The 25540-nt window shown below is 43.3% G+C and overlaps 1 protein-coding gene across 1 annotated transcript in view; it reads left to right on the forward strand.

Moving 5' to 3' along the window:
- Window positions 1-25540, forward strand: part of NAA16 (N-alpha-acetyltransferase 16, NatA auxiliary subunit) — a 2694704-nt gene that overhangs the window by 331090 nt on the left and 2338074 nt on the right. The window contains exon 3 of the mRNA XM_044071699.1: window positions 11348-11452. Within this exon, the coding sequence (XP_043927634.1) occupies window positions 11348-11452 (105 nt within the window). The remainder of the gene's footprint in view (window positions 1-11347; window positions 11453-25540) is intronic.

Consider the following 25540-nt stretch of genomic DNA (forward strand, 5'->3'; position numbering starts at 1 on the left):
AGTCAAGTGCTGACATACTCCGAATCCGTACATAGCAGCCTGCTACTCCTCCTCCTTAGAAAGTGGCTAGAACAACATGTTTTGCATTAGTATGCATTTTCTGAAAGATATGAATTCTAAAGCCGAAATGTCTGCCATTATATTCTGACTTTGGTCCTCAATGATTTGCCAGAGACAAACAATTTTATGAGAAACAAACTGAAAATATGAGGCAAAAATCTGGATAATTGCCCCTGCCTGCAGGCACCCTTGATTCTGCCTCTTCACTGGATGTATAATTAAAATTGCTGGTGGTCAGTATTAACCTTTCCCCTTCCTGTCTCAGTTAAAGCTAAACAGACATAACTGCATAGTCCTTAATGGAGCAACAAATACTGAATAAATTAAACTATGTCAATTCAGTTGTTAGCAGTTTTCTGGACATTTTTACATAAAACTAGCTGGTCAAACAGGTAATACTCATTCCTGATGTCTTCATCAGTGACATAACAACCATCAACTCAGTAAGTTGCAAACATGCTATAGAGAACTGTATGTTTGCCAGTTGACCTGCTGTGACTAAGTCCGTCTGTCCACTAGGCTCAATGCCCAGACTGCTAATTACATCATGTTACTTCTTTTGATATTTTTGTGTCAGGATTCTGATCCAGCTTAAACCAGACAATGTTTTTACTGCATAGCCAAAAGCCTTTTGAACACATTATGTATTTCTAAATTGTTGCTTAATTTAAAATCACCTGGTCATATAGGCACAAATCAATTACTGGAAACTGTTTCAGCATATGATCTTCTATGTTTTACAGCTTTAATCCTAAGTAGTGCACAAGCCTGTTCAGAATATTTTCTTAAAACACAATTTATAACTTTTTCTAGAATTATTTTCCATAAATAAATGAGCAACTTCTTAAGACAGTCCTGTCTCCCAGTCTTGTCAATGAGTTTTAAACACACTCTTCTTTCACTGACCTCACCAGTATTCATTTTTTTTTATCCAAAAATAACACAGATCTAGGCTTTTTGTCTGGCAAGCCAACCATATAGAAAAACATATAAACAAAAAAACATTTTCTTAATTAATTGCATTACCAAAATTTTTATTGTTTTACAGTTTACAAATTTCTAAGCCATTGATCTGCTTAGATGCTTAATTTCAGAATGTGAAAACAGTGCAATATTATCTATTTTAGTTTAAGTTAAAAACTAAGCCATTTCCTCCTGATGCTCAGAAACTGAAGGTGATTCAGTGCGGTCTCATATCTGTACTCAGAATTGTGTTGTCCTACCTGCGACACATGGGTTCGTCTACACTGACCTTCCTTATTTGTAGTCTAAAGTGTGTTTCGTTGCTTTAGCTGATTTTTTACTTGCCGTTTCCCTAATTCATGAGAAGAATGATTGTGCGACTTTCAAACAAAATTCCCTCAGCAGCATATATCCAGAGAAACATGATCCCGATTCCCAGCATAAGCAGAGCTGAAACAAAATCCCCCAGCAACATATAGCATCTCCTTACCTGTAAGAAAGTCAGGGGAAAAAGATTGAGCAGGAGGCATTTCGTACTTTCCATTTGCATGGGTCAGGCAACGGAAGTTTTAAAATTTCGCGCTTTCAGTTTTAGTGCGACACAAGCAAACATCGGTCCCTCCTTAAAGATATCAGAGTTTTTTTTTCCAATTGTTGCATAAAGGGCATTCTTAAAGAGGAACGCTCCTTTAAAAAAAAAAAAAAAAATTTAATTACAAGAAAATTAATGTCCTGGTCAGCCGATTACAGGGGGGTGCAAGTGCACCCCCTTGCACCTGCCTGTGGGTGCCCTTGCATAGCACCCCATTATTTTGCCTCAAAATACGTAAAAAAAGAGTATGGTTGAGAGGTATGCCCTGGGTCCTAGTGCCTGTTTTCTACCCCTCCGTTAAAAAAACTGTACTGAATTGCATACAGTCAGTACGCTTCCCGACGTCCCTGCTTGCAGGCTCTCCATTCTCAAGGCACTATTCAAGAGGTACCCCAAATTTTAAGAGGAAAGGATTTTTACTCCAGAATGTTCCTGGTCCCCAAGAAAGAAGGCCCCTGGAGACCTACCTTGAATCTGTCCCATCTGAATAACTTTCTCAAGGTACCCTCCTTTCAGATGCTGACTCTCTTCCTACTCTCTTTCTCCTGATTTTTTCTCAGGCCTACGTGGTGTCCTTAGACATAAAGGATGCCTACCTGCACATCCCAGTCCACCCACTTTTCAGAAAATTATTTAATTTCTCAGTGGGTTCTGTGCATGTTCACAAAGTGTTTAGCCCCAGTCATTGTCTTCGCCAGAATGCATGGGATCTAACTCTTCCCTTATCTGGACTATGTCCTCATCCAGGCATCATCCCGGCAGTTGGTTCAACAGCACCTGGACTATGCCATCTCCCTATTGAGAGGCCTGGGGTTTACCATAAACTTTCAAAAATCTTCTCTGACCCCCCTACCAGGGCCATGTGTTCCTAGGATACAGGATTCTCACAGGGCAACTGATGGCCTATCTTCCTCCAGACAAGATTTAGAGTCTCACTTCTTATTTCCAGGTGATTCTTTGTCTCCAACCCCGGTCTGCCAGGGAGTTTCTGAGGCTCCTGTGATTCATGGCCTGCACCATTCCCATGATACCTGTAGCAAGGCTACGCATGTGGAAATTTCTGTGGTACTTAAGGACAGTCTGTAAACAATGTCTGCACCCTCTGGAGTTTATGGTACCTTTCTTACCCTGCCTGTCTAGGAAAATAAAGTGGTGAATTACTCAGATTGCAGAAAATCCAGGTATTCCCCTACAACCTCCTCCCCTAACCAAGATATGTACACAGATGCCTCAGACTCTGGTTTGGGGGGGCTACTCTAGGAGACTGGAGAGCGAGAGATGCATGGACCCACTCCCGACAAGAATGAACACATCATCATCTAGGAGATGAGAGCCTTGATCTTTGGCCTTCAAATCTTCAAGGCTCAAATCCTTCCAGGAGTGCTGAGATGGTACACAGACAACACCACAGTGCTGTGGTACATCAACAAGCAAGGGAGGACAAAGTCCTACATCCTATGCAGATTGGCTTTGCAGGCATGGGAGAGTGTCCAACAGAGCTAGGTATCCCTCCTAGCCATCTAAATCCCTTCAGCCGAGTTTATGATGACAGATTCTCTAAGCAGGTCCATGACTCAATCCAATGAATGGATGTTAAACAGGGATGTGTTCCTGGACCTGGTCCATCGATGAGGTATACGTCAGGTAGACTTGTTTGTCTCCCCCATGAACAAACAACTCCCAACTTTACTGCACCTGGACATTCACTCCTGGGGCATGGAAGGTGGATGCTCTTCCCTTCCCATGGAAGGGGATGTTTGCTTATGCATTCCCCTCCTTCTCTTTTATACAAAAAGTTTTGCTGAAAATTCAGGTGATAACTTCAAATCATGTTGGTGACCCCCCCTTGGCCAAGGCGGCACTGATTCCCCCTTCTACATCATCTAGCCAAGGGCAATCACCACAAGTTACCCCTCAGGATGGACCTACTCACAGAGGAAAAGGGAACTCTCATACAGCCCCAAATATCCATCCTGAACCTTACACTATGGGTGACAGGGCATTGATTCCCTTTAGACACCTGTATACTGAGGACATGCTTCAAGTTCTGCAGGAGGCCAGAAAACCCACTACCAGAAAATCCTACTTATCCAAGTGGAAAAGATTTTCTGTTTGGTGTCTAAAACAAGACTTTCAACCGCTGTTTGTAGAACCTCCTGTGGTTCTCTTACCTGTGTGAATTGATGAACACTGGCATGTCATATTCTTCCATCAAGGCATACTTTTCTGCCATCTCAGCATGTTTACCTCTCTCCCCTCCTTTGGCATCCATGCTGGAAGATGAGCTGTTTCTGAAAGGAATACTACACATTAGACCCCCCCCCAAGGAAGCATATTCCCTCTCCTTGGGATCTTAATTTCATGTTGGAAAAACTTACCTTACCTCCCTTTGAACCAGCTAAGGACTGCACTCTTCAACACTGCACATGGAAAACTATTCTTTTGGTGACCATTACTTCACCTAGAAGGGTTTCTGAATTGCAAGCCCTCATGGCTTCTCCCTCTTTCACAGTTTTCCACAAGGACAGGGTTTGCCTAAGTACTAAGCCATCCTTCATCCCCAAAGTAGTTAATGAACTTTTCCTAAATCAGGCCATCAATCTGCCTACCTTCTTCCCTTCTCCACAATCCTTCAGCGAAAGGATCCTTCACTCCGTGGATGTCCATAGACAACTCTGATACTATTTGGCCAAAATCAAATCCATTTGTAAATCATGCTCTTTGTTTTCCTATCACCCAAGAATCCTGAGACACCCTGTTTCCAAGCAAATTATTTCCTCCTGGATCTCAAAAACTATTTTGTTTTGCTACACAGCAAAAAGACTCCCCTTACTAGTGAAGGCACACTCCATTAGGGCTGTGTCCTCCTCTGGGGGCTTCTTTAAGGGCTTGGATAAAGTTGCCATTTTAGAGGCAGCTACATGGTCATCTGTTCACACTTTCACCAACATTACAAATTGGATATCATTTCCAGGTTCGGAGCAGGATTTACCAGAGCTATTCTGCATGACTTTGTAGAAAATGTCTCAGTTCCCCCTCCGAATCCTTAATAGCATGAGCTTTTGCACTCTGTCTCATGTTATGGATACAGCAGCATATGAATAGAAGGACATAACATAGTTATGTAAACCACAGCTATGTTATGTCCTTTTCTTCTATATGCTGCTGTGTAGTTTCCCATCCTACCTTCTCCCTGACACTTGCCTGACTCCTGAGTACCCACTCCATAGTCCCTGGTGCCCGGCAGCATTCAGTTGTGAGGTAGGTGCATGCTGATGTCCACTTTATACCCGATGTCTGTTTATGGCCGATGTACACCGAATGATGTGGACCATCGCACGTACCTTCGCAGTAGCATTTATCTTTTGTAGAACAGCTGGACATGCGAATCAGCTAGAGGCAGACTCCCTCATGTTATGGATTCTGCAACATATAGAAGAGAAGGACATCTGTGGTTATGATAAGATTTTACAGAACTATGCTATCTTCATGTTCCACTCCATTAATGCCCTCCCCTTTCTGTTTACAATCTTGACCCTGGAGAGACTCAGGAGGCATTGGTATAGTACTGCCTCCTGTATGTACCTGGGCAAACTCGATCTGGATATATGGGGAAGCATATATTACATTAAGGGAGCTGGGGAAAGTGTGGGTTTTAGAGCCTGGGTATAGTCTTAAAAGGTGCTGAAGTACTGCAGCTAACTAGTCCTGAGGTTGAGGTAGGCAGACATGGATCATGAAGATTTATTGTTATGATCAGTATACAACTTTTTTCAAAACTGAAAAAAAGAAACTACGTTATTTAAGGGACATGCTCCATATGTTCTGATAAAGTAGGAAGCTGGCATTTGCACCTACAGAGCAGTCAACTAGAGCAATGGCTGCTTCTCAAGCATTTTTGAGAACGGTGTAGTAGGTGATATTTGCATAGCTGCTTCATTGGCTTCACTGAATGCTTTTGCAAGACGGTGTAAGTGGATGTAATGTAAAGTACTAGCTACTCTTTCAGAGACGGAGTGATCAGAAGTATGTTCCCATGAAGACCACTAAAGAGGATAAGCTTGGAACTCTGCCCTGCTGATGGATAAAGCCAGGATCTCATAATACTAGATAAGAACTTTACATATGGTCTGGATGAACAGTTTTTTCCTTGTCAGTATGCTCATTCTACTCCCTCCTGCTGTATGGTAGACATGGCCAGGAGAATTATATGCGATGCTTGTATTTATACTGTTCCACTTTAGAATGGAAAATGTGAATTCTGTATAGGAGACTGTCATGCAGTGCATTACAAAGGGGGAGGGGTGAGTAGCTTGCGAGAGATTTGGATGATGAGCTGACTGAAAGCCTGTGCTTTCATTCCTGTTGCTTTAAGAAGTATGCACCTGTGCATCCAGTTATGTTATGGTAAATACATAGTATTTGTTTTTAAATATCGACTTTCCAGGGAGTTATGCTGTTGATGCTATAAGGCAGCTGAAGGATATCAGTGGAAAGGATTGGATGTCTTTTGTCACTTTTTATTGTTTTGGTTCCCTATAGTTTCTTCAGTCCACCATGAGTGGGCACCACCCATAGTAGAAGATAAAGCTGTTCGGTCTCTCTTGTACAGCCATAGCGTTTACCAAGGTAATAGTTACTGTGACAGAGGCCTTGCAGGAGAAAAAATGCTATACATTTCTTTACCAGGATAACTGGCTTCTGGAGGGCCCTGTAGATAGACTACCTGTTGGTGTCTCTGGAGAGGGTATTTGTCAACTTTACGGTCTTGTGAGGTCTTTATGAATTGGAAGAAACTTCCTCTGATCCCTTCATCGAATATTGCTGCTGTAAATAACAGATATCATCTCTTGTTGTTTATTCTTAGATGCAGAGATGACCCAGGAGGTCACATCTTTAGTGTTATGGGTGAAGATGCTGTGGTGGTCTAAGATGCAGAACCTACCTATCATCTTTATGAGATGTGGCCACAGTCTAAATGGTTCATAGGTTTATACTAGGCTATCTGCCCTAAGGCATTTATAAGCCTAGCCCAAATTTTTGTGGCTTACGCCACCCCTTATATGAAAAAATACTGTGCCCATTAGTTTGTTGTGCCTCTGTCCAGCAGTGACACAGAGATGATTCCCGGGGTAAACCTACGATCTCCCATCCACAGGTCTAGATTTCTCTTGAACAGAGTCAGCAAGGTGCTCTGCCTCACATGGACCGGGATTTTATTCCACAGCATAGGGAGTCTCTGAGTGATAAATCTATCCCTCCAGCACGTCCTATTTATATCCGTGCTAAGGTTTAAGTCGCTTGCTCTAGTGGTTTTGGTGGATTTGGATTTTTTGAGGTGGAGCATGTCCATTAATTCCGGGTTGGACATGGCCTTGTATGTCAGGCACATGTCACCTCTGAGCAGACGGTATGCGACTGAATAGAGCTGGAGTTTCTTCAATCTGGCAGCATATGACAGATTTTGGAGTCCCTTTATCCTTTTGGTGAGGAACTTTTGGGGTCTCCAATTGCTGCAGATGTCGGGTGAGATACATCCCGAATGGGGCATTGTACTCGATCATTGGTCTGATAAGTGAAGAGTACAGGGGAACAATGACCTCACTAGATCTAGATGTGAATCCCTTCATGATCAGGTGGGCAATGTAGAAGGTCTTTCTAACCACTTTAGCAACGTGAGTGTCAAAAGAAAGGCCACTGTCAACCTGGGTCCCCAGGTCCCTGATAACCTCTTCTGTACTTAGTGGATTGCCACCTATATGGTAGCTTGGGGTTACTTTGTTTTTCCCGAAGGGTATGACTATACATTTTTTGGCGTTTAACTTCAGGCCATGGCTCTGGCACCAGCTATCTGTTTCCGTGAGTCCCTTCTGAAGGATATCCGTGTCCGATGCACTTTCCACTATGGCCCAGTTTGCAGTCGTCTGCAAACTTTGTCAACAAAGTCCTCCCATGTTGGCCTGTACTTCTGAGAAGTAGATGCCAAACAATAGGGGCCAAGGACCGAGCCCTGTGGGACACCACTTGTGACTGGCTTGGAGTCTGACATAGCGCCAGCAACTCTAACCCTGTGGGTTCTGTCCTTAAGCCAGTTTGCAACCCATCTTGTGACATATGGGTTTACATTTAAGCTGGTAAGTTTTTCTACAATACCGAGTGGGGTATTGTGTCGAAGCCTTTGCAAGGTCAAGGTAGGCTGTATGGACTGCCTTTCCCTCATCAATGGCCTTGGTGACTGTTTCTAAGAAGTCGACCAAGTTCAAAAGGCATGATCTTCCCTTGACAAAGCCAAACTGGGTCGGGTCCAATGTCTGCAAGTCCCCTATATCTTTGTTTATGAGCTCCATTATGATCCTCTCCATAGCTTTGCAGACTAGACTTGTTAAGCTTATGGGCGGTAATTACCAGGGTCCGTGAGGCGCCGCCTTTGTGGAGTGGGACCACAGTTGCCGTCACGCCACTCCTTGGGCACGTATCCTGTGGTAAGGCTGAGATTAAACAGCTGCCTTATGTGCGGGTTTAATTCCTCATTTAGCTCGTGTAGCACACAGCCGGGGACACCATCCGGTCCCATTGATGCTGTGTTTTTAGCTTTAGAGAGCAGCTTTCACCTGCGCATTTGAGATGTCCGGGAGGCTACACTCGGCTGGGATAGTTATCTCTGTTTTGGGGGGGCGGGTGAAGTTTGCACTGAACCTGTCTGCCAGTATGTTGGCAATGTCTGTGGGTTCAGTGATTTTTGTATCATTTTGGACTAATTCTGAGCATATCTGGGAGTTTCCACCCAGGTTCCTAACATAGCTGAAAAAGGCCTTATGATTGTCCTTTGAATCCATGGCAATTTTTCTCTCAAAATTGGCCTTAGTTGATTTTATGAGTGCTCGTATTTTTTTACTAATAATGATCAGGGGTGACTTCCCTTTTATGGATTTTGTTCTATCATGTAATAGCTTTCAAACACCTGAGTATATGTGAGTGTTGCAGAGGATTGTGAGATGTCAGTGGCTGAGAGTTGCTGTTTACTTTCAGGTATTTTGGTGTCCACCATTTCTTTTTGAGCATTTGGCTGACTGCCCCCACCAGTCTGCATAGGTCTTACATTTGGCCTCAGGAAGGGATCACAGGGCCTGAAGGGAAATTCCTCACTGATTGGACAGAGAGCCTACCATGGCATGTCATTTTTTGAGGGGAAAGGGGCTCCACACAAACTATCTGGAAATGTACTTATTCTTGCTAATTTCAAGGCCTTCCTTGATTCACCTGGTTAACCAGTCCTTCAGGTGATACTTGAACAAAATGGGAAAAATAGCTTTTGCTCGCATTCCAGTGAGCCATTGCAAGTTTGGCAGTGGGCTATAGACTGTAATGTCATTGTCTTTCAGTGATGTCCTAGGAGAGACGAACATGCTGGAAAGCTTCCTGAGCTGATGCTTCTGTGTTGTGCTGGACTTGGGATCCAGGAGTCCTGCCTGACTAGGAGCTTCTGGGAGTGAAGTACACAGGAGGTTGACCTGTTCATCAAATTGCCTCATATTCTTCACCTCCTCACAAAATTTAGAAGTGAAAAACCTTCCCTCACTGTCTGAGAAGGGTGCAGTTTCAGGGTATGAGAAGAGATTTCATGATGCAGAAGTAAACAACCGTAGGCTATGTGATGTCCAGATAATATCCCACTGGACTGCCAACAAGTAATGTGATGTCCCCTACTATCCTGGGTCAGTAACTAAGGAGCTTCAGTCCTCACTACTGACTCCAATGTGAGACTGTCACTTTTAATAGGAGTAATATTTCACAATCTTCCCCTAAGAGTACAACAGGGACATGCTCTATAACCTGGGATTGGACTGTATACTTCTGTCCACCCCTAATGTAACTCTTTATTACATACTACAGAGCAATGTGTCCCAGTCTAAGACCTTTGATACACTTGCACTTAAATCTCACACATCCAAACACTTCTGGGAAAGCCTGACCGAGATTTCCAGCTGTATCCCTACCCCCAAAATAATATGGTAATGCTGCCACCAATCAGGGTGGTCTTGCCCTTTTAAAGGGGGTTGTCCCATTAAGAAAATTGGATATTAAAATGGATAGTGGCAAATGACTTTAGCAGCCAGGGTTTTGGAGTGGCCCAGGAAGTTAAGGCAAGTATAAGCACTCTCCAATCACTAAAAAAAAATACTGATTGACCAGCCACAATATAAGCTAATAAAAATATTTAATATTGAGCAAAATGATTAAAAAAAAGTAACTTCCAGTAAACAAATAGAACTCGATCACCAGGAAAATGAAATCAGAAGAAGTCCAACATTTAGGAAAAACTTTAATCAGTTTTAATTTCCTAACTGACTAAACAACACTGCCCCTGATCTAAACTAAATTATTACAACAGAGCAAAGGCAGGCTTGCAGTTCTTGGTGAGCTCTTTTTGGGTGAGCACTGCACAGCACAACTGGAAACTGTAACTTGTTCTTATAACTGACAACTGACTTTAACTGTCTTCAGCGGGCACTTTTATAGACTAGCCCAATTGTCACAACTGTTCCAGTTCTAATTTTTATTTCATATTTTTACAATCAACCAACAGCTAAGTTTCTTCCTCTTTTAGCTTCTGACAGTAACTTATAGCGACTGTCAACATTCTGAAGACGTCATTTGCAGATCAGCTGAATGAGACAGTTTGCCTTTAGAGACTTTCTTCATAAACATGCCCAATTAGAGATGTAAAAGGACACTGTTCATGTCTTTAAAACATTCTGCACAAACAGATTGTAAATTATAAATAAACATGTAAGAACTTATTTACAATGTCACAGCTAGTCATGCTGGCACATAATAAATACACAGGCTAATCTGAAATTATGTACAAAAACTTCAACCAGACATGCTAGCATATATGACAGTGTCTAATTTCTTCACAGGATGCCTTTTTGGATTGTTGATTTATTTGCCTTTAATTCAGTAACTTGGTCACAAAATGACTTTTTTCAGACTTTTTTGTCCATAAGTAGTTTTTGCTTTCTGTAGCATTGAGCCTAGACCCATAGGTTAACAATCTCATGCCATCAACACTGTTATATATAGTATGTGGTTGCCCATTTTCATCAGTTGGGCCAGACATTTGGCCTCCTACAGCAGAAGCCCTTAAGAGTTAACAGTATTCCAACAGTGAGCATAACTGCAGCATCAACAAAAAGTTCTACACACTTTTTATCGTTCTCATGATTCAAGTCTCTTCACTTAAACTTTGCCTTTTGATTTTCTCCACCTTTGGCAATAGGGGCTTGGAGGAACTTCATGAAGTTGATTGTATGTTATGTATTGCATTTCTTGCTCATTATGTGGGAGCACACTTGTATGTGGTGAAAAGGAGGACACAAGGAGCATTATGGGAGAAGGAGTGGAGTTAACACCTAGGAAGGCCTAAGGCATTGAGATGACTAATGCCTGTAACAAGTAGCTCTACTGGTTGAAGATGGTGAACATGGACCATCAAAATTTGTCCTTATGTTATGCATAACTTTTGTTGACTATTCAGCTAGGGGTTCTGAATTCAGAAATCAAGTTACCTTGAAAGATGCACTTGTATTAGTGTATGTCAAACCTATTTCCTTGCTTCACACAGTTAGCACTGCCATTGAAATCAGTTTGCCTGTTCTTTGAAGAATTGGGTGTTTTCTCTTGTATTTTTGTAAAAGATTTCATCCTTGTTGGTATGTTACTTTTTTGTAGAAACGCTGGCCATGAAAGGTTTAACATTGAATTGTTTGGGGAAGAAAGAAGAAGCATATGAGTTTGTTCGGAAGGGCCTTCGCAATGATGTGAAGAGTCATGTCTGTATCCTTTTCTTTTGTTTGTTTGGAACTTCTCCTTCTGTTGAATATCATCAAGTTTAGAAAAGCACTAAGCCGTGTGCACTGCTTTAGTGGTTTGCTGACTGTCATATTATGTCTGCATGTGACCTTGGTTTTACTCATTCCCTTCAACGGAGCTCTGGAAGTTTGCACTATACTTCCAATGGGTGGAGCCTAAGATCACTGATGAAATCAAGTTATGTCCTCACATTTCAAATGTTCATATTTCTGGAACCATATGGGTTACTAAAGAAGTGTAAGTGGCAAACTCTTAATAAACTATTTTTATAGTCTTACTATTTGTAAGTTCTAGGTCTTAAACTGAATTGTAGAAGTCACAGTAAACACAATAATTAAGTTTGTAATATTTTGGAAACAACTTATCTCAGCAACTGCTGAAGTTATACACATTCTGCTAGGAGCATTTTGTTCACCCAGCTGAGGGATTTTGCATGATGCTAAGCATTTCTGTTTGTGCTTCTTGGTTGTGGAAATATTTTCAAAAACATGAAATTTAAGACCGTATAAATAAATGTTATGTGAAGAGCAATTAATTGGTCTCCATCTGCAGTAGATCAATAGATCAATATGGTTGTATTTGCCATGGTGTAAGCCTTAAGATGAAAATTTTAAATATTTTATATGCAGCATGGTTTTGGAATTAATGCAGATATGAGCAAGCAATATTTGATGCCTAGAGGAGTCAGTAAGATTTACCTGCAGAAATACCCGGAGGCATCACCCAGCTGTAATGAGTTGAGAGAACTGAGTTAATGTTCATCATAGAGATAATTACTGAAGTATGAATCATGACTTGAGGATATTCAGTGCACCCATCCAGCCTGATTTCCAGAGTTTTTGGACATCCACGTAAGAACTGTCTTTCCCACACTGAGGACATCATTAGGATGCGAGTTAAAAGGAGATGGGTGCTTGTTGAGTGTTTTGAAATCTGTCCATTGGTACCATCTTAAGTAATCTCCAGAATTAAAGTAAGAACATATGTTGGGTTTTCCCTTACTGGCTTTTTAAATAAGGAACATTTTGAAATATGTTATTGGTACCACCACTGCAGCCTCTAGAGTTGGTGTAGTTTTAAGCAATTGTATTGCACTATTTACCTGATTAGGTCTTTGACTAGCATGCTGAGGCTGATTTATTCCTGAAGCATATGTGGAAACCTTGCGGCAAGTAGAGCGAACAAGAAAGTGCATCACCTGGATATCTGTTTTAGTCCTCCAAAAGATTTTCTTCTTTAAGAATTGCAAGAGAGAAATAGGGAAGTTCATGGGTGGTTGTATTACTGTGTCCAAATGGACTTCATTTACCACTGAATCTTACTCATGTGGAGTCTGACAAATAGAATAATTTGAATGGTTGAAGCCCTGTACCCCAGCACTTTTGGTATCTTTCTTGTAGAGGTAATGTTTAGAGGAATGTGAGACTGGAATTGACAGATTAGAAACCATATTTTGTCCTGAGGAAGAAATGCCATCATAGAGATGTAGTTCAGCTGGCATCCTGGAAAGCAGATGTCCTTTTTTTTTCATATGATGCAGTATTCATAACATGAGGGAGTCTGCCATAGGCTGCCCCAAACCTCCTGCCAGTATACAAAAGTCTAAATCTACTGTAAAGTACGTGCAACGTCGCACCCTAGGGCCTAACCACGACCATACCTCCTATGCAATTTGTAAGGCCTTTGTCCCAAAAACTCTGCGTAGTTGTCTCGCTTCTCTTGATCTGTATCTAGAGAACCAGTGTCTTAAGCACTTGGCACACGACGCTATGGAAAAGTATGTCTAGTCCTTCAGGGGAGTCTGCTCCGAAGAAGGCCAAGAAATCCAGGCTTGAAGTTTCTGCTACTCCTCAATTCCAGATGTTTCTCCCGAGGCCGGTGTTGGCCTGGAGACCTGTTTGGAGGCAGCTGGAGATTCTTCTGCTGGTACAGTTGTGGTGGCCACAAAGGATCCTGATAGAACTTCCTCGGGGGATATACAGACGTCTGCTTCAGGCAAAGGGGGAGACTACCCAGGCTCATTGTTTTGGAAGGCTCTGTAGGGACTACACAAATCCTGGTTTGTGAAGATGTCCCAAGCAGTATTGTTGAATGCAGGCCTATGTTGGGTCTCTCGTCCTTCCACTGTGTGGAACCACTGAAAAAGCAGCAGAAAACCAAGCATTTTTCTTCACCTTCTCGGGAACAATCCACTGACTGGCAAGCCTTTTCACAAGGACTCTTTAATGTCATCAATGCCCTTAGGCAATACACAGGAGTTTCTCTCCCTTCTCCTTTCCCTTTTCCAGTTTCCCTTCAAAAAAGGATCAGAGTTGAGGACTCCTATGATGAGGAAGATTCCTCTGGGGATGCATCTTTAGCATACTCAGCCCAGAGGTCTTCACTGGGATATGCTTCCCCAAAGGAGGAATCGAATGGGACTAACTCTCCAGGGGAAGATATTACTTTTAGTCAGACCATTGTAAATGTGATGAAAAGAGGTACTAATAGCACAGCTAGCTGTAATTTTGTAAACACTTGTATGTCATTTGTGAATATCAAACTGATTTATACAAGATGCTTGTGTTACAAATGTATTAGAACTGTATGTCTTGTGCATAACAAACTGATTGGTACAGACGTTTGTGTTGAAAAGGTATTTGTAAAGTGCTTCTGTTTGAAATGTATCCACAGTGTGCCCTCCTAGAGAGAACAGAAATGTACATGCACTATTATAACTGTTTAAATGTTTTAACAGAGGAAACTGGCAGACTGGAGGTTAACCTTAGTCCAGCAAACTTAAAAGAAAAAAAAAATCTGAAATTAAATCACTTTATAGGCTTAGGTCATAAAGATGCTATCTCACGGGTTTCAATGCAGCCAGAGACAAAAAGTCTGTACTAGGAAGCTTTCTGTATTGTCTTTGGGTGAACTAATTATTACTCTGGAAGTGTGAAGGTATGCAGTTATTGTAGGACTTCCAACACCTGCCATAGAACTGAGTAGAAGCCCTTGTGTGTGTATTTTTACAGGCAGGTGCCAAGTCTTGTCCGCTTCCAGGAGTGGGGGTTTGCCTGGGAACTAGAAGTCAGATCCCAGCAGTAATATTTTAGATATTATTTTGGGAAGTCTCTTAGTGTGACAGAGCATTCTGTATTCTGTTTTGGGCCTGACAACAACAAGAAGAACCTTTCATCACATCATCTGCCTTCCTCTATCAAGTAAGTTGTTAGGGAATAGCAACTCTCTTAAATTCAGTCGGGAATATAGTGAAGCTTAGTTTAGATATTGTTCTTTATTTATCTGAGTCTGTCCCTCAGTGTTATTTTAAATATTTCCCGAGTTTTGAACTCTGATGTCACTGTGAATATATACTTAGAATCTTCTTGTTCTTTCACTATTTATTAATAAATATATTTCAACCTTTATTGTGGCTAATCTTTGTAGAGATATTTCAGTTTTGAGAGTACTTGCATAATTATTTGGTAATACTGTGTGGGCCACTCCTGATAGCCTTGCTCTTGGTCAGACTACCATTTGTATTAGTTTTAATTTCACTCAGTAAAATTGCACACTCTTTGTTAAGGGCCTTGAAGTAGCTGGCGAAATGTTCTGGTGGGAGTGATAACTATCTTGTAGTCTGGGCAAAAGGGGGCATAGCTAGTAAACCTGTGCCACCTTTCCCAGGTGTGTGTGTGTGTGTGTGTGTGTGTGTGTGTGTGTGTGTGTGTGTGTGTGTGTGTGTGTGTGTTTGTGCAAGTCAAATCTGAGTGTGTGTCATCTACTTTGTCAGGGAGACAAAGCACTAGTTGGACAGGGAGAGTATTGGAAGACTTTGCTTGGAATCCTGGCTAAGGACTCACCTCTGTATTTGTACTAGTGGGGAGTCTTATTGGGGATCTGGAGGGAGACAGACATGGAGACATCTAGACCCCGGACTGACTGTGTTGCCTGTGTGCTCTTAAGGAAAATTGTGCTTAATGGAGAGAGCTGCTTCTGGAGATGCTTTGTGTGTACCTGCTATCCCCCCACTGAACATCCTCACTGGTGCCAGTGGTGAGGATTGAGGCTTCTTGAGTGCTGGTTCAGAGGTGGAAGGTCATCACATATTGGTTGGCAGTGGTGGGATATCCACATCATAGTAAAGATGAGAGATTTGTTTAAGTGGGACTGCTCCCAGGTGTCAGATATATAAAAAAGGTATGATCTTTTACAGATAGATTCTCCTTCCCCACCTTCAGTACCTCCTGTGCTTCCAGACTTCTTGGATGCTTTTTTTATGTTACCAAGTGACTTGACTCTCAACCTTCCTGCCCCGAAAAGGCCAGAGAGGTTTTGTAAAGTGCCAGAGGATTGCAACTTTGTTTTAAGTGCCCTTCTACAGACACAGCTACAGTTTTAGTGGCTGCAGGTAAACCCTTTATGCTTTTGTCTTCCACCCCCTTCTATCCTTGGGCAAGGAGAGCAAAATTATGGAGAGGTTGGGGGAAAAAGTATATACTTCATCCATTCTGGCCTTCAGGGCTATTAACTACCAGACCCACATGGCTAAATATTCTTTAGTCCTTATGTATAAAGCCACTATGCTCCTTTCTGAGCTTCCAGACTCAATATTAAATCCCAGCTTACATCCATGTTAGGTTCCTCTGCCCCAGTGACATGTCATTCTATTAAATGCAGCTTTGATGCAGTGGAAGCATCTGTCAGAGCAGCTGCATCTGGCTCTACTTTGGAGATGCTCTTGGCTGAGACTCCAGCCTCTACCAGACAATATCAAAGCAAAAATGATGGATGCTGCACTAGATTCCAAGGCTTTGTTTGGGTCTGCAGCTGCATAACCCAAGTCCTTGCAAGAAAAGAGCAAGGAGCTCCAGGACCTTAAACATATATTGTCATCGGTTCCAAGACTTCAAAGGAACTACTTCTGTAAGACCACCTTTGTAAGGAAACCTTCTAGACTTCCTTCTTCCAAAAGTAAAAAAAGGTGCCAGAAAACGTTACTCTGCCAAGTCTACTTCTACTCCTGCTGCTCAGAAACGAACCTTTCTGAGCAAGCCAGGTAGTCTGTGACTACCTACCCATTTGCAGTCAGTCCCCTCTATCCTTTCATCTTTCCATGACTCTCCCTGCTTGGAAACTGATCACCCAAGACTCTTGGGTCCTTTCCGTTATCCTCAGGGGATACTTTATGGTATGGAAGACTCTTCCTACCTTCAGAGGTATTTCGCAACCTCCAAAAGATCAGTTGCCTTTCTGTCCTCTGGTAATTCACACCTTGCTTACTTAGGGCACCATTCAAGAGGTTTCTCCTTCCCAAATAAGAAAATGATTCTACTCAACAATGTTTCTAGTATCTAGAAAGGATGGTCCTTGTAGATGCATTCTAGATCTGTCCCATCTAAACACTTTCTTAAAGGTACCTTCCTTTCACGTGCTTTCTTTAAACACTCTGCTCCCTCTTATTCTTGCTCAGGCATTCACGGTGTCCCTGGACATCAAGGATGCCTACCATGACATCCCCATTCATCCTTTTTTCAGGAAGTTTCTGCGCTTTGCAATTCTTCCTCACATTTTCAATTTACTGGCTTGCCTTTTGGTCTACCTACAGCACCAAGGGTCTTCACAAAATGCTTAGCTCCTGTCATTGCTTATTGCAGACTCAGGGGTATTCAGATCTTCCCCTACCTGGATGACCTCCTCCTCCAGTTCATTCTCCAGACCTACTTCTTCAAAACCTTCAGTTCACAGTATCTCTTCTGGAAAGGTATGATTCACTATCAGTTTCCAAAAATCCTCTCGCACTCCTTCACCGGGCTATGTCTCCGAGGATGTAAAATTCAGAGAAGATGTTGGCTTCCTTGCCGTCTCAGAAGGTCTTGTCTCGGACGTCTTTCTTCCAAGCCATCATTCCACTCCTGTCCCTGACTGCCATTGATTTTCTCTGTCTGCTGGGCTTCATGGCATCCACTATTCCCATGCTACCCCTAGCTAAATTTCACATGAGGAAATTCCAGTGGTATCTTAGGTCAGTTTAGATGCAACATGCTCATCCACTAGATTTTGGGAACCCTCTCCTTCCTTGCTTGAAAAAAGAGTTGGAGTGGTGGATCCAACTGGTGTCCTTGAATCCAGGACTTTTCCTAAACCCCCCCTTCCATCTCAGGAGTTGTTCACTGATGCCTTGGACATGGGATGGGGGCAACCTTTGCCTCTTTGAAAGTTCAGGACGTGTGGTCTCCTTCACAAATGAAGGAACACATAAATGTAAAGGAAATGAGAGCTCCCATATTTGCCCTGCTAACTTTTCATCATCTTTTTCAACCAGGTCCCTTAAAGTGGTTCACAGATAACACCACATTACTGTGTTATGCCAGCAAGTGGGGGTGGGGTGGGTTTGTGGCCCAAGTCATATCGCCTGTTCAGGTTGTCTCTCAAGACTTGGGCATTGGCAGCTTAATATCAGATGACTCTGCAGGCAGTTTACATTCCTTCCAGTCAGAACGTTGTGGCAAGCACATTGAGCAGGTCCATGACTCTATCCCACAAGTGGATGTTGCACAGGATTGTGTTTCTGGACCTTATCCACTGGTCCACTGGTGGGATACTCCTTAAGTAGATCTGTTTGCCTCCCTTGTGAACAGAGTTTTGTGGCAGAGTTCCAGACCCTCAGGCATGGAAGATGGATGACTTCTCATTCTCTTGGAAGGGGATGTTTCTCTATACATTCCCCACTTCCCCCTCTTTCAGAAAGTTCTGTTGCAAATTCAGATATGTACTTAGATGTGTGTGTGTGTTTGTGCGTGCGCACGCATGTTTGTGTTTATATTTCATTTGCTGCCAGACTGGTCAGCTGAGCTTCAGAGTACCCCATTTAAATGGTGAAACTGGATGAAAGCTCCAGCAAAAAGTAGGTGTTATGTTGTCCTATATCGCCTTCATTGTTGCTGGTTGGGTTCAGAGCTGAACCTCGGTTCCGACTTGGCCGCATACCAAAGCTCGAGAGCTACAACCTATCCCATGATGCTTAGCGGCTGTTCCCCAGACCTAGTTTGCCAATTGAAGCATTGGGATTGTCTAGGCTGGCTCAGGATAGTAATTTCATTTATTTTATATCTTCTACTATATTTTTTCACAATATCCTCCTATTAGACTCTATTATACCTTCTCGGTCCAAGTAGTGTGTGTGTGTGTGTGTGTGTGTGTGTGTGTGTGTGTGTGTGTGTGTGTGTGTGTGTGTGTGTGTGTGTGTGTGTGTGTTGTTTTATTACTTGGGTGAGTCTTCGTCTGTTCTCTTTGGGCCCTTGTTTTTTTTTCCTATTTCCCTTAAAGAATCCGTTTAAGTTAGATGACTCTTTCTCTTTACCCCCTTTTTTCTTCAGGGGCTTCTTCCCCTTTTTTAAGGAGTCACCATTTAAGTTAGAGGCATCTCCTCAGGTTGGAGGAGACTGTCGTTTAACTTAGAGACTTCTCCTCCCGCCCCTTTCCTTTCCTAATTAAAAAAAAAAAAAAAAAAAAAAAAAAAAAAACTCTTTATACTTCTTTCTGTTGCAGTTATTGTAGTGATTGTAGTTATTGTTAGCTGTTATTGTTGCTAGTAGTTGGTTTACAAGATGTCTAAAGAATCTGTTAAGGAGTCGAGACAATCTGTTTTTAAAAAGTGCGATTCATGCACCCAGAAAATGTCTCTAACGGATGGACACACAAGTTGTGTATATTGTCTAGGAGGAGTCCATCTCTAGGACTGTTGCTCCATTTGTCATGGCTTTAGTGCAAGGGTTTTACAGGAGAGGAAAAATAAACTCATTTTGAGGGGTTTGTTGAAAGGCCCTTTTGAAGAAGGTAATCAAGCCTCAAAATTGGACAAGACAAAAAAGTCCACTTTGTTTGCTCCGTTGTCTGAGCCGTCAAGCAGTCACAAGCATACAGTATCTTCGGAGCCGAAGGTTTTCAGTTCCAACCAACCTGATCCTCCCTTGGTTCCATCTGAGTCTTGGGAACCGATGCAAAGCCGAGTCATTGGAGCCAATAGCACTCCGTGCCGCAATCTTCTTTATTACAGTCTGTGGCAGGTAGTCACAGGTCATCGACCAATTCCTCTTGATTCTCCAGATTATCGGACAATGATATGGAGTGGGTGGTGAAGAGGTTGCTGCGGACACGGGCCCTAGCAAAAATTCTTTTGAACCCAGCGCATCAGATTCTGGAGCCGACCACTGTATCTCAGATACAATGTATTCCTTCTCCGAGTCGGACAAGTTCAGAGCCAGAGTGTCAGGAGGTCGTTGTGCTGGAACCAGCGGAGTCAGTAATCACCCACGACATCTGCTCCAATATCGTTGATGCTGTCTTCCGTCGAGGGATCTAGGAGCTGACACTCCCTGGTCTGCTCCGGGGAGGAGAGTCGAATCGGACCCTTGTCGGAACCGACTCTCCCACTTGGAGCTTCGACACAGGTGAGTTTGGCTCCCACATCAGCCTCTGAGTCGGGGAGATCTCCCGGTCCTTCAGGACTGGAGTCTCTCCTGACCCAAGATCGTGGTGGCTTCGAGGTGATGTGGAGCGTGCTCTCCACTGAGACTGCTCTACCTTCGGCTCCAGCCACTCTTCCCCCTAAAGGGCTGGCATCTACTGCTTCATCATCCCTCCATCAGCCCCAGAGTAGAGAGTCAGTGCACCAGGAAACCCCAATGGGTGGAACCTCCTCTTCTGACACCTCCCCGGAACATCCCCCTGAGGAGGTTTCTTGGATGAAACAGTTTGAGAAGCACATAGACTCCCCTGAGTCTGTCACTTCTGATACCGACTTACAGGATTCAGAAGGGTCCCCACGATCACCCTCTGAGGATGTCTCTTTTTCAGACATCCTTGAGATCCTTAAGCAGAGGGACAGCTGGCAATCCCTCTCCCCTTCTGAGGATGAGTCTGTATACCTGGAGGCATTTGTCTCACCCCCTCCATCTCTTGGGTGTGTCCGCCCTTCGACCCACTCCTGGTTGTTGTGAGTTGGAAGGTTTGGGAGACTCTGGAGTCAGTGGACCCCATTCCGAGGAGGCCAAATAAATTCATTACGGCCCCAGAGAATAGACAATATTTAACAAAGGGAGTTCCAGTAGATGCGATAGTGGTGGCAGTGGCCACAGATATGGGAAGCGTATGTTCTCCTCAGCGGCCTTTACCTTAAGGTCGCTGAATTACTTTTCACATTTCACCCGACTCCATAGGTATCTCCTGAAAGAGCTGGGAGATGCCCTACAAGGTGCTACAGCCCAGGGTTCATCAGATAAGATAAATTCCCAGCTTGCGACCTTAACTTCTATTACAAACTCCTCCATGCGCCGCATTTCCTATGCAGCCGATGGAGCGAGCAGGGCAGCAGGCACAGGAATAGCTCTTAGGCGACATTCTTGGATGCACCTTTGAGAGTTTGCTGAACCCTTCAGATCTTCCTTTATTGATGCCTTGTCCTTGTTCGGGCTGAAAGTAAGAGACTCTCACCAGGAGCCAGCAAGATGGCAAGACTCTGTCTGCCATCAGTGTGTTTTTCCGCCCCTACCAGACCTTATCCTAAAGGTCAAAAGAGCAGAAAAATGTGGTTCCGGAAGTTCAAAGGAGCCTTGCAGGATGCTCGTGGTGATCCTTCTCCCAGGGGCAGAGGGGGGAATAACAATGGGAGACGCCATCCACGCGGCAGGGGGTTCCGCAGAACCAGGGAGACAGAGATGTATTCTCCGGTCGGCTCTTCCAGCGCTCCTGAACGGAGGCCCGACTGTCCGCCTCTGGTGGCAGTCGGGGAAGACTATCTCTTTACCCAGAAGCCTGGCTGAAATTGACTCAAGACAAGTGGGTACAGACCATTATATCCAGGGGATTTCCACTGTCCACCTAAGTCTGTCCCAGACATTCCACCCGGTCAAAGGGATCAAGCAACCCTAGAAATTCAAAGGTTGCTAGAAAGAGTCATCCAAGAAGTACCCGCAGACCAGATCGGATCCGGAATTTACTCAAGGTTCTTTTTAGTTCCAAAAAAAGACAGGACGTGTACTACCACATAAAGCTGGACAGGCGCTCCAGAAGATTTCTACACTTCAAGCTGGGAGCCAGTCATTACTAGATCAGATTTCTGCCCTTTGGCCTCACTACATCCCCCAGAATGTTCACCAAATGCATGGCAGTAATCACGGCTCATCTGAGACATCAAGGATTCCAGGTGTCTCCATATTTAGACGACTGGCTCCTGACTGCCACCACCAAGCACCTACTAATCAGAGCCAGGAACTTCACCATCTATCTCTTCTCAGAACTAGGCATTACTATAAATACAGAAAAATCTGCTTTGTTGCTGTTACAGCACATTACCTTTATAGGTGCAGATTTAAACACAAATGATATGGTGGCAACATTGCATCAAGAGAGAATGCAAACGTTACGCAGTCGAGTATCTGTCCTACTCAAAAACAAAAAGGTACAAGCAAAATTCATCCTCAAGGTCTTAGGCTCAGTGGCAGCGGCAATAACACTAATCCCACTGGCAGGACTACACATGCGGATAGTACAGTGGCTACTCTTCACTCAATGGTCCATACAGGAGTTACCCATGTCTCACAAGATTCTCATTACGGATGCCTGAAAGAGGGACCTACTATGGTGGGTTCAGTCCACTCGGGTAACAGTGGGCAGACCATTTGTACTTCCCCCAACCTGTCGCTACAGTAACCATGGATGCATCCCAGATGGGGGTGGGGGCATTATCTGGAACAGACTGTTCAAGGGGTTTGGAAGGATCATGAGTACCATTTGCACATCAATGTCCTAGAGATGAGGGCGTGCTTCTGGTGTTGCAAACATTTCAGAACTTTCTTCCCTTGAGGACTATTGTAATTCAGACAGACAATATGTCTGTGGTGTGGTACATCAACAAATAGGGGGGAACGAGATCCTATCCCCTATGTCGAGAGGCCCAGGGAGTTTGGCAATGGGCAATTTCTTCTCGGTTCTTTCTGACAGCAATGCACATCCTGGGGAAATCCAACGTAATAGCAGACAGGCTAAGCAGAGAAATTCTCATACTGGTCCCTAAATCAGGAAGTTACGAATCAAATTTTTCGCAAATGGGGCCAGCCTTGCCACTCCATTCAATGTCAAATGCAGCAAATACTTTACCTTCATTTCCCCTCTGGGAGAGTCACAGAGGGATGCACTCGTCCACGATTGGCCTCCGGGACTTCTTTATGTTTTTCACCTGTTTCCATTGACCCCAAAGGTTATTCAGAAAGCCAAGTCGTTGAGTCACAGGTTAATTCTCATTGCCCCTTATTGGCCTCATCAGATTTGGTTCCCCTTCCTTTGGCGCCCCACCTTCAGGAAGACCCGTGGATCCTGAATCCAATGCCTGATCTTCTGACGCATCAGTCAGGAACACTCCATCCTGCTCTTCAGAGCCTCAAGCTGTCAGTTTGGTTACTTCACTTCCAATTTTAGCCAGGCTTCCAGAATTATCCCCTGCAGTACATCACATTCTGGTTTCCTCACACAAAAAGAAGATTAGGAAACTTTACGCAAGCAAATGGAAGAGGTTCTCTTGTTTGGTGGACAAAAAACCTATAGATCCCTTTACAGCCCCTGTACCTTAGATTTTGGAATTTCTAATAGAAGTCTTTAATCAAGGAGCAGCGGCGGCCACTACTTGAGTACAATTAGCTGCTATATCACATTATCATGTGGGTGACCTCGGAGCCAATGTAATGTCCCATCTATTATGCAAAGCTTTCTTCAAGGGTACCTTTCTGTTAAGACCACCCTTAAGAGAACCTCCTCCCCATGGGATCTAAATTTAGTGTCATCCTGATCCTTCCTCCCTTCGAACCTGCATACTCTTGTTAACTAAAATTTTTATCTTGGAAAACAGTCTTTCTAACAGCAATTACTTCAGCTAGGAGAGTTTCAGAGTTGCAAGCTTTGTCTATCCGTCCTCCATATTTGATTTTCCACAAAGATAGAGCTACCCTCAGAACAAATCCTTTCTTCTTGTCAAAAGTTTGTTCTGAAGCAAATTTAAACCAATCCATAGAATTGCTTGTGTTTTTTCCTAGCTGTGGCAACAAGGCAGAATATAACCTTCACCAATTGGATGTGCATAGACAGTTGCGGTTTTACTTTCACAGGACCAAAGATATAAAGTCAGATCAATTGTTTGTTTCCTATGCAGAAAACAAAAAAAGCTTAGCAGTCTCAAAAGTTACCTTGTCCAAATGGCTTACTGAAACCATCACCTATGTCTAGAATTCTCGCAATAAAGAACCGCCAGGGAAAGTAAAAAGACAGAATTAGTCCAAAATGACAAAAAATACACCGAACCCACAGACATTGCCAACATCCTAGCTGACAGGTTCAGCGCAAACATCTCCCCCCCCCCCACCAAAAGGGCAAATATCTATCCAAACAGAGTGCTGCCCCCCGACATCTCAGATGCTCAGGTAAGAGCCACCCTCTCCAAAGCAAAAAACACAGCATCAATGGGACCAGACGATGTCCCGGGCTGCATCCTACATGAACTCCAAGAAGAGCTAAACCAAAACATAAAACTACTGTTCAATCTCAGCCTTACTACAGGATATGTACCCAAAGAGTGGCGTACAGCAACAGTGGTCCCTCTCCACAAAGGTGGTGCCTCAACGGATCCTGGAAACTTATCGCCCCATAAGCCTGAATAGCTTGGTCTGCAAAGCTATGGAAAGGATCATCATGGACCTCATAAATAAAGATATTGGGGACCTACAGACACTGGATCCTACCCAGTTAGGCATTAAGGGCAGATCCTGCCTCTTAAACCTGGTCGATTTCTTTGAAACGGTCACCAAGGCATTTGATGAGGAGAAGGTGGTCCACACAGCCTACCTGGACCTCGCAAAAGCCTTTGATACAATACCCCACTCGGGCATTATAGATAAGCTTTAACAGCTTAAATATAAATCCCTATGTCACTAGATGGGTTGCAAACTGGCTCAAGGACGGAACCCACATGGTTAGAATTGCTGGAGCCATGTCAGACTCCAAACCAGTTACAATTGGCGCCCCACAAGGCTCAGTCCTGGGGCCTCTCTTGTTCGGTATACATTTCTCGGAGGTACAGGCCAACACGGAAGGACTGTGGCTGACCAAGCTCGCAGGTGACTGCAAACTAGGCACCATAATCGACTCTCCAGCTGACACAAGCATCCTACAAAAGGGCCTCATAGAAACAGACAACTGGTGCCAGAGCCATGGCCTCAAGCTAAATGCCAAAAAGTGTATAGTCATCCCCTTTGGCAAAAACAAAGTGCCCACAACTTACCACATAGGTGGTAATCCATTAAGTACGGAAGAAGTAATTAGGGACCTGGGGACCTAAGTTGATAGCAATCTCTCATTTGAAAACCACGTGGCCAAACTGGTTAGAAAAACATTTTATAGCCCACCTATATATTAGGCAACAAGATGACAGCAATGCATTAGGCTGACGCAGTCTTCTCTGCCCCAACTTCTCTGGTTTTAAATTCTTTGTTTTGGGGCAAATACAGCAGTTCTGTGGAGACTGTGAGACATTCTTAGAATTGAAAGAACTCCGCTGGCAATTACTGTTGAATGCTGATAACGGACTTGGTATCAATGAAAATATTAATGTTAAGCGTGCATTGTGGTGGTTATCATAATATTCTGATATTTGCATTACAAGCTCTCTCATTGTTTTGTTTAATTCCTATGTTATTGGCCATTGCTTTATGCGCACACAGAATGGTGAGTTAGACCTGCTATTTTTTACAAAGGGACACACATGGCATGGGGATTGCTCTGATTTGTTGCATTAACATTGTCTTTGGTTTGACTGGAAAGGTTTTTTATGTAGTCACATTGGTCAACAGTATACAGCAGTGTAAACCACTTAGATACCTCTGACAAATCACTTTGAGGTATAATCACTGACGTATTTGTTTAATGTTGTGCAGAACGTCTTTCATTGGCTATAAGTACTACATCATGCATATTTTACGTACATTTAATTCTCATTGGTCTTTAAAATTAGTTAATTTTTGTTTT

The sequence above is a fragment of the Protopterus annectens genome, chromosome 5.part0, assembly GCF_019279795.1.
Source record: "Protopterus annectens isolate FY-2018-M chromosome 5.part0, PAN1.0, whole genome shotgun sequence".
NCBI classification, from domain to species: Eukaryota; Metazoa; Chordata; order Ceratodontiformes; family Protopteridae; genus Protopterus; species Protopterus annectens.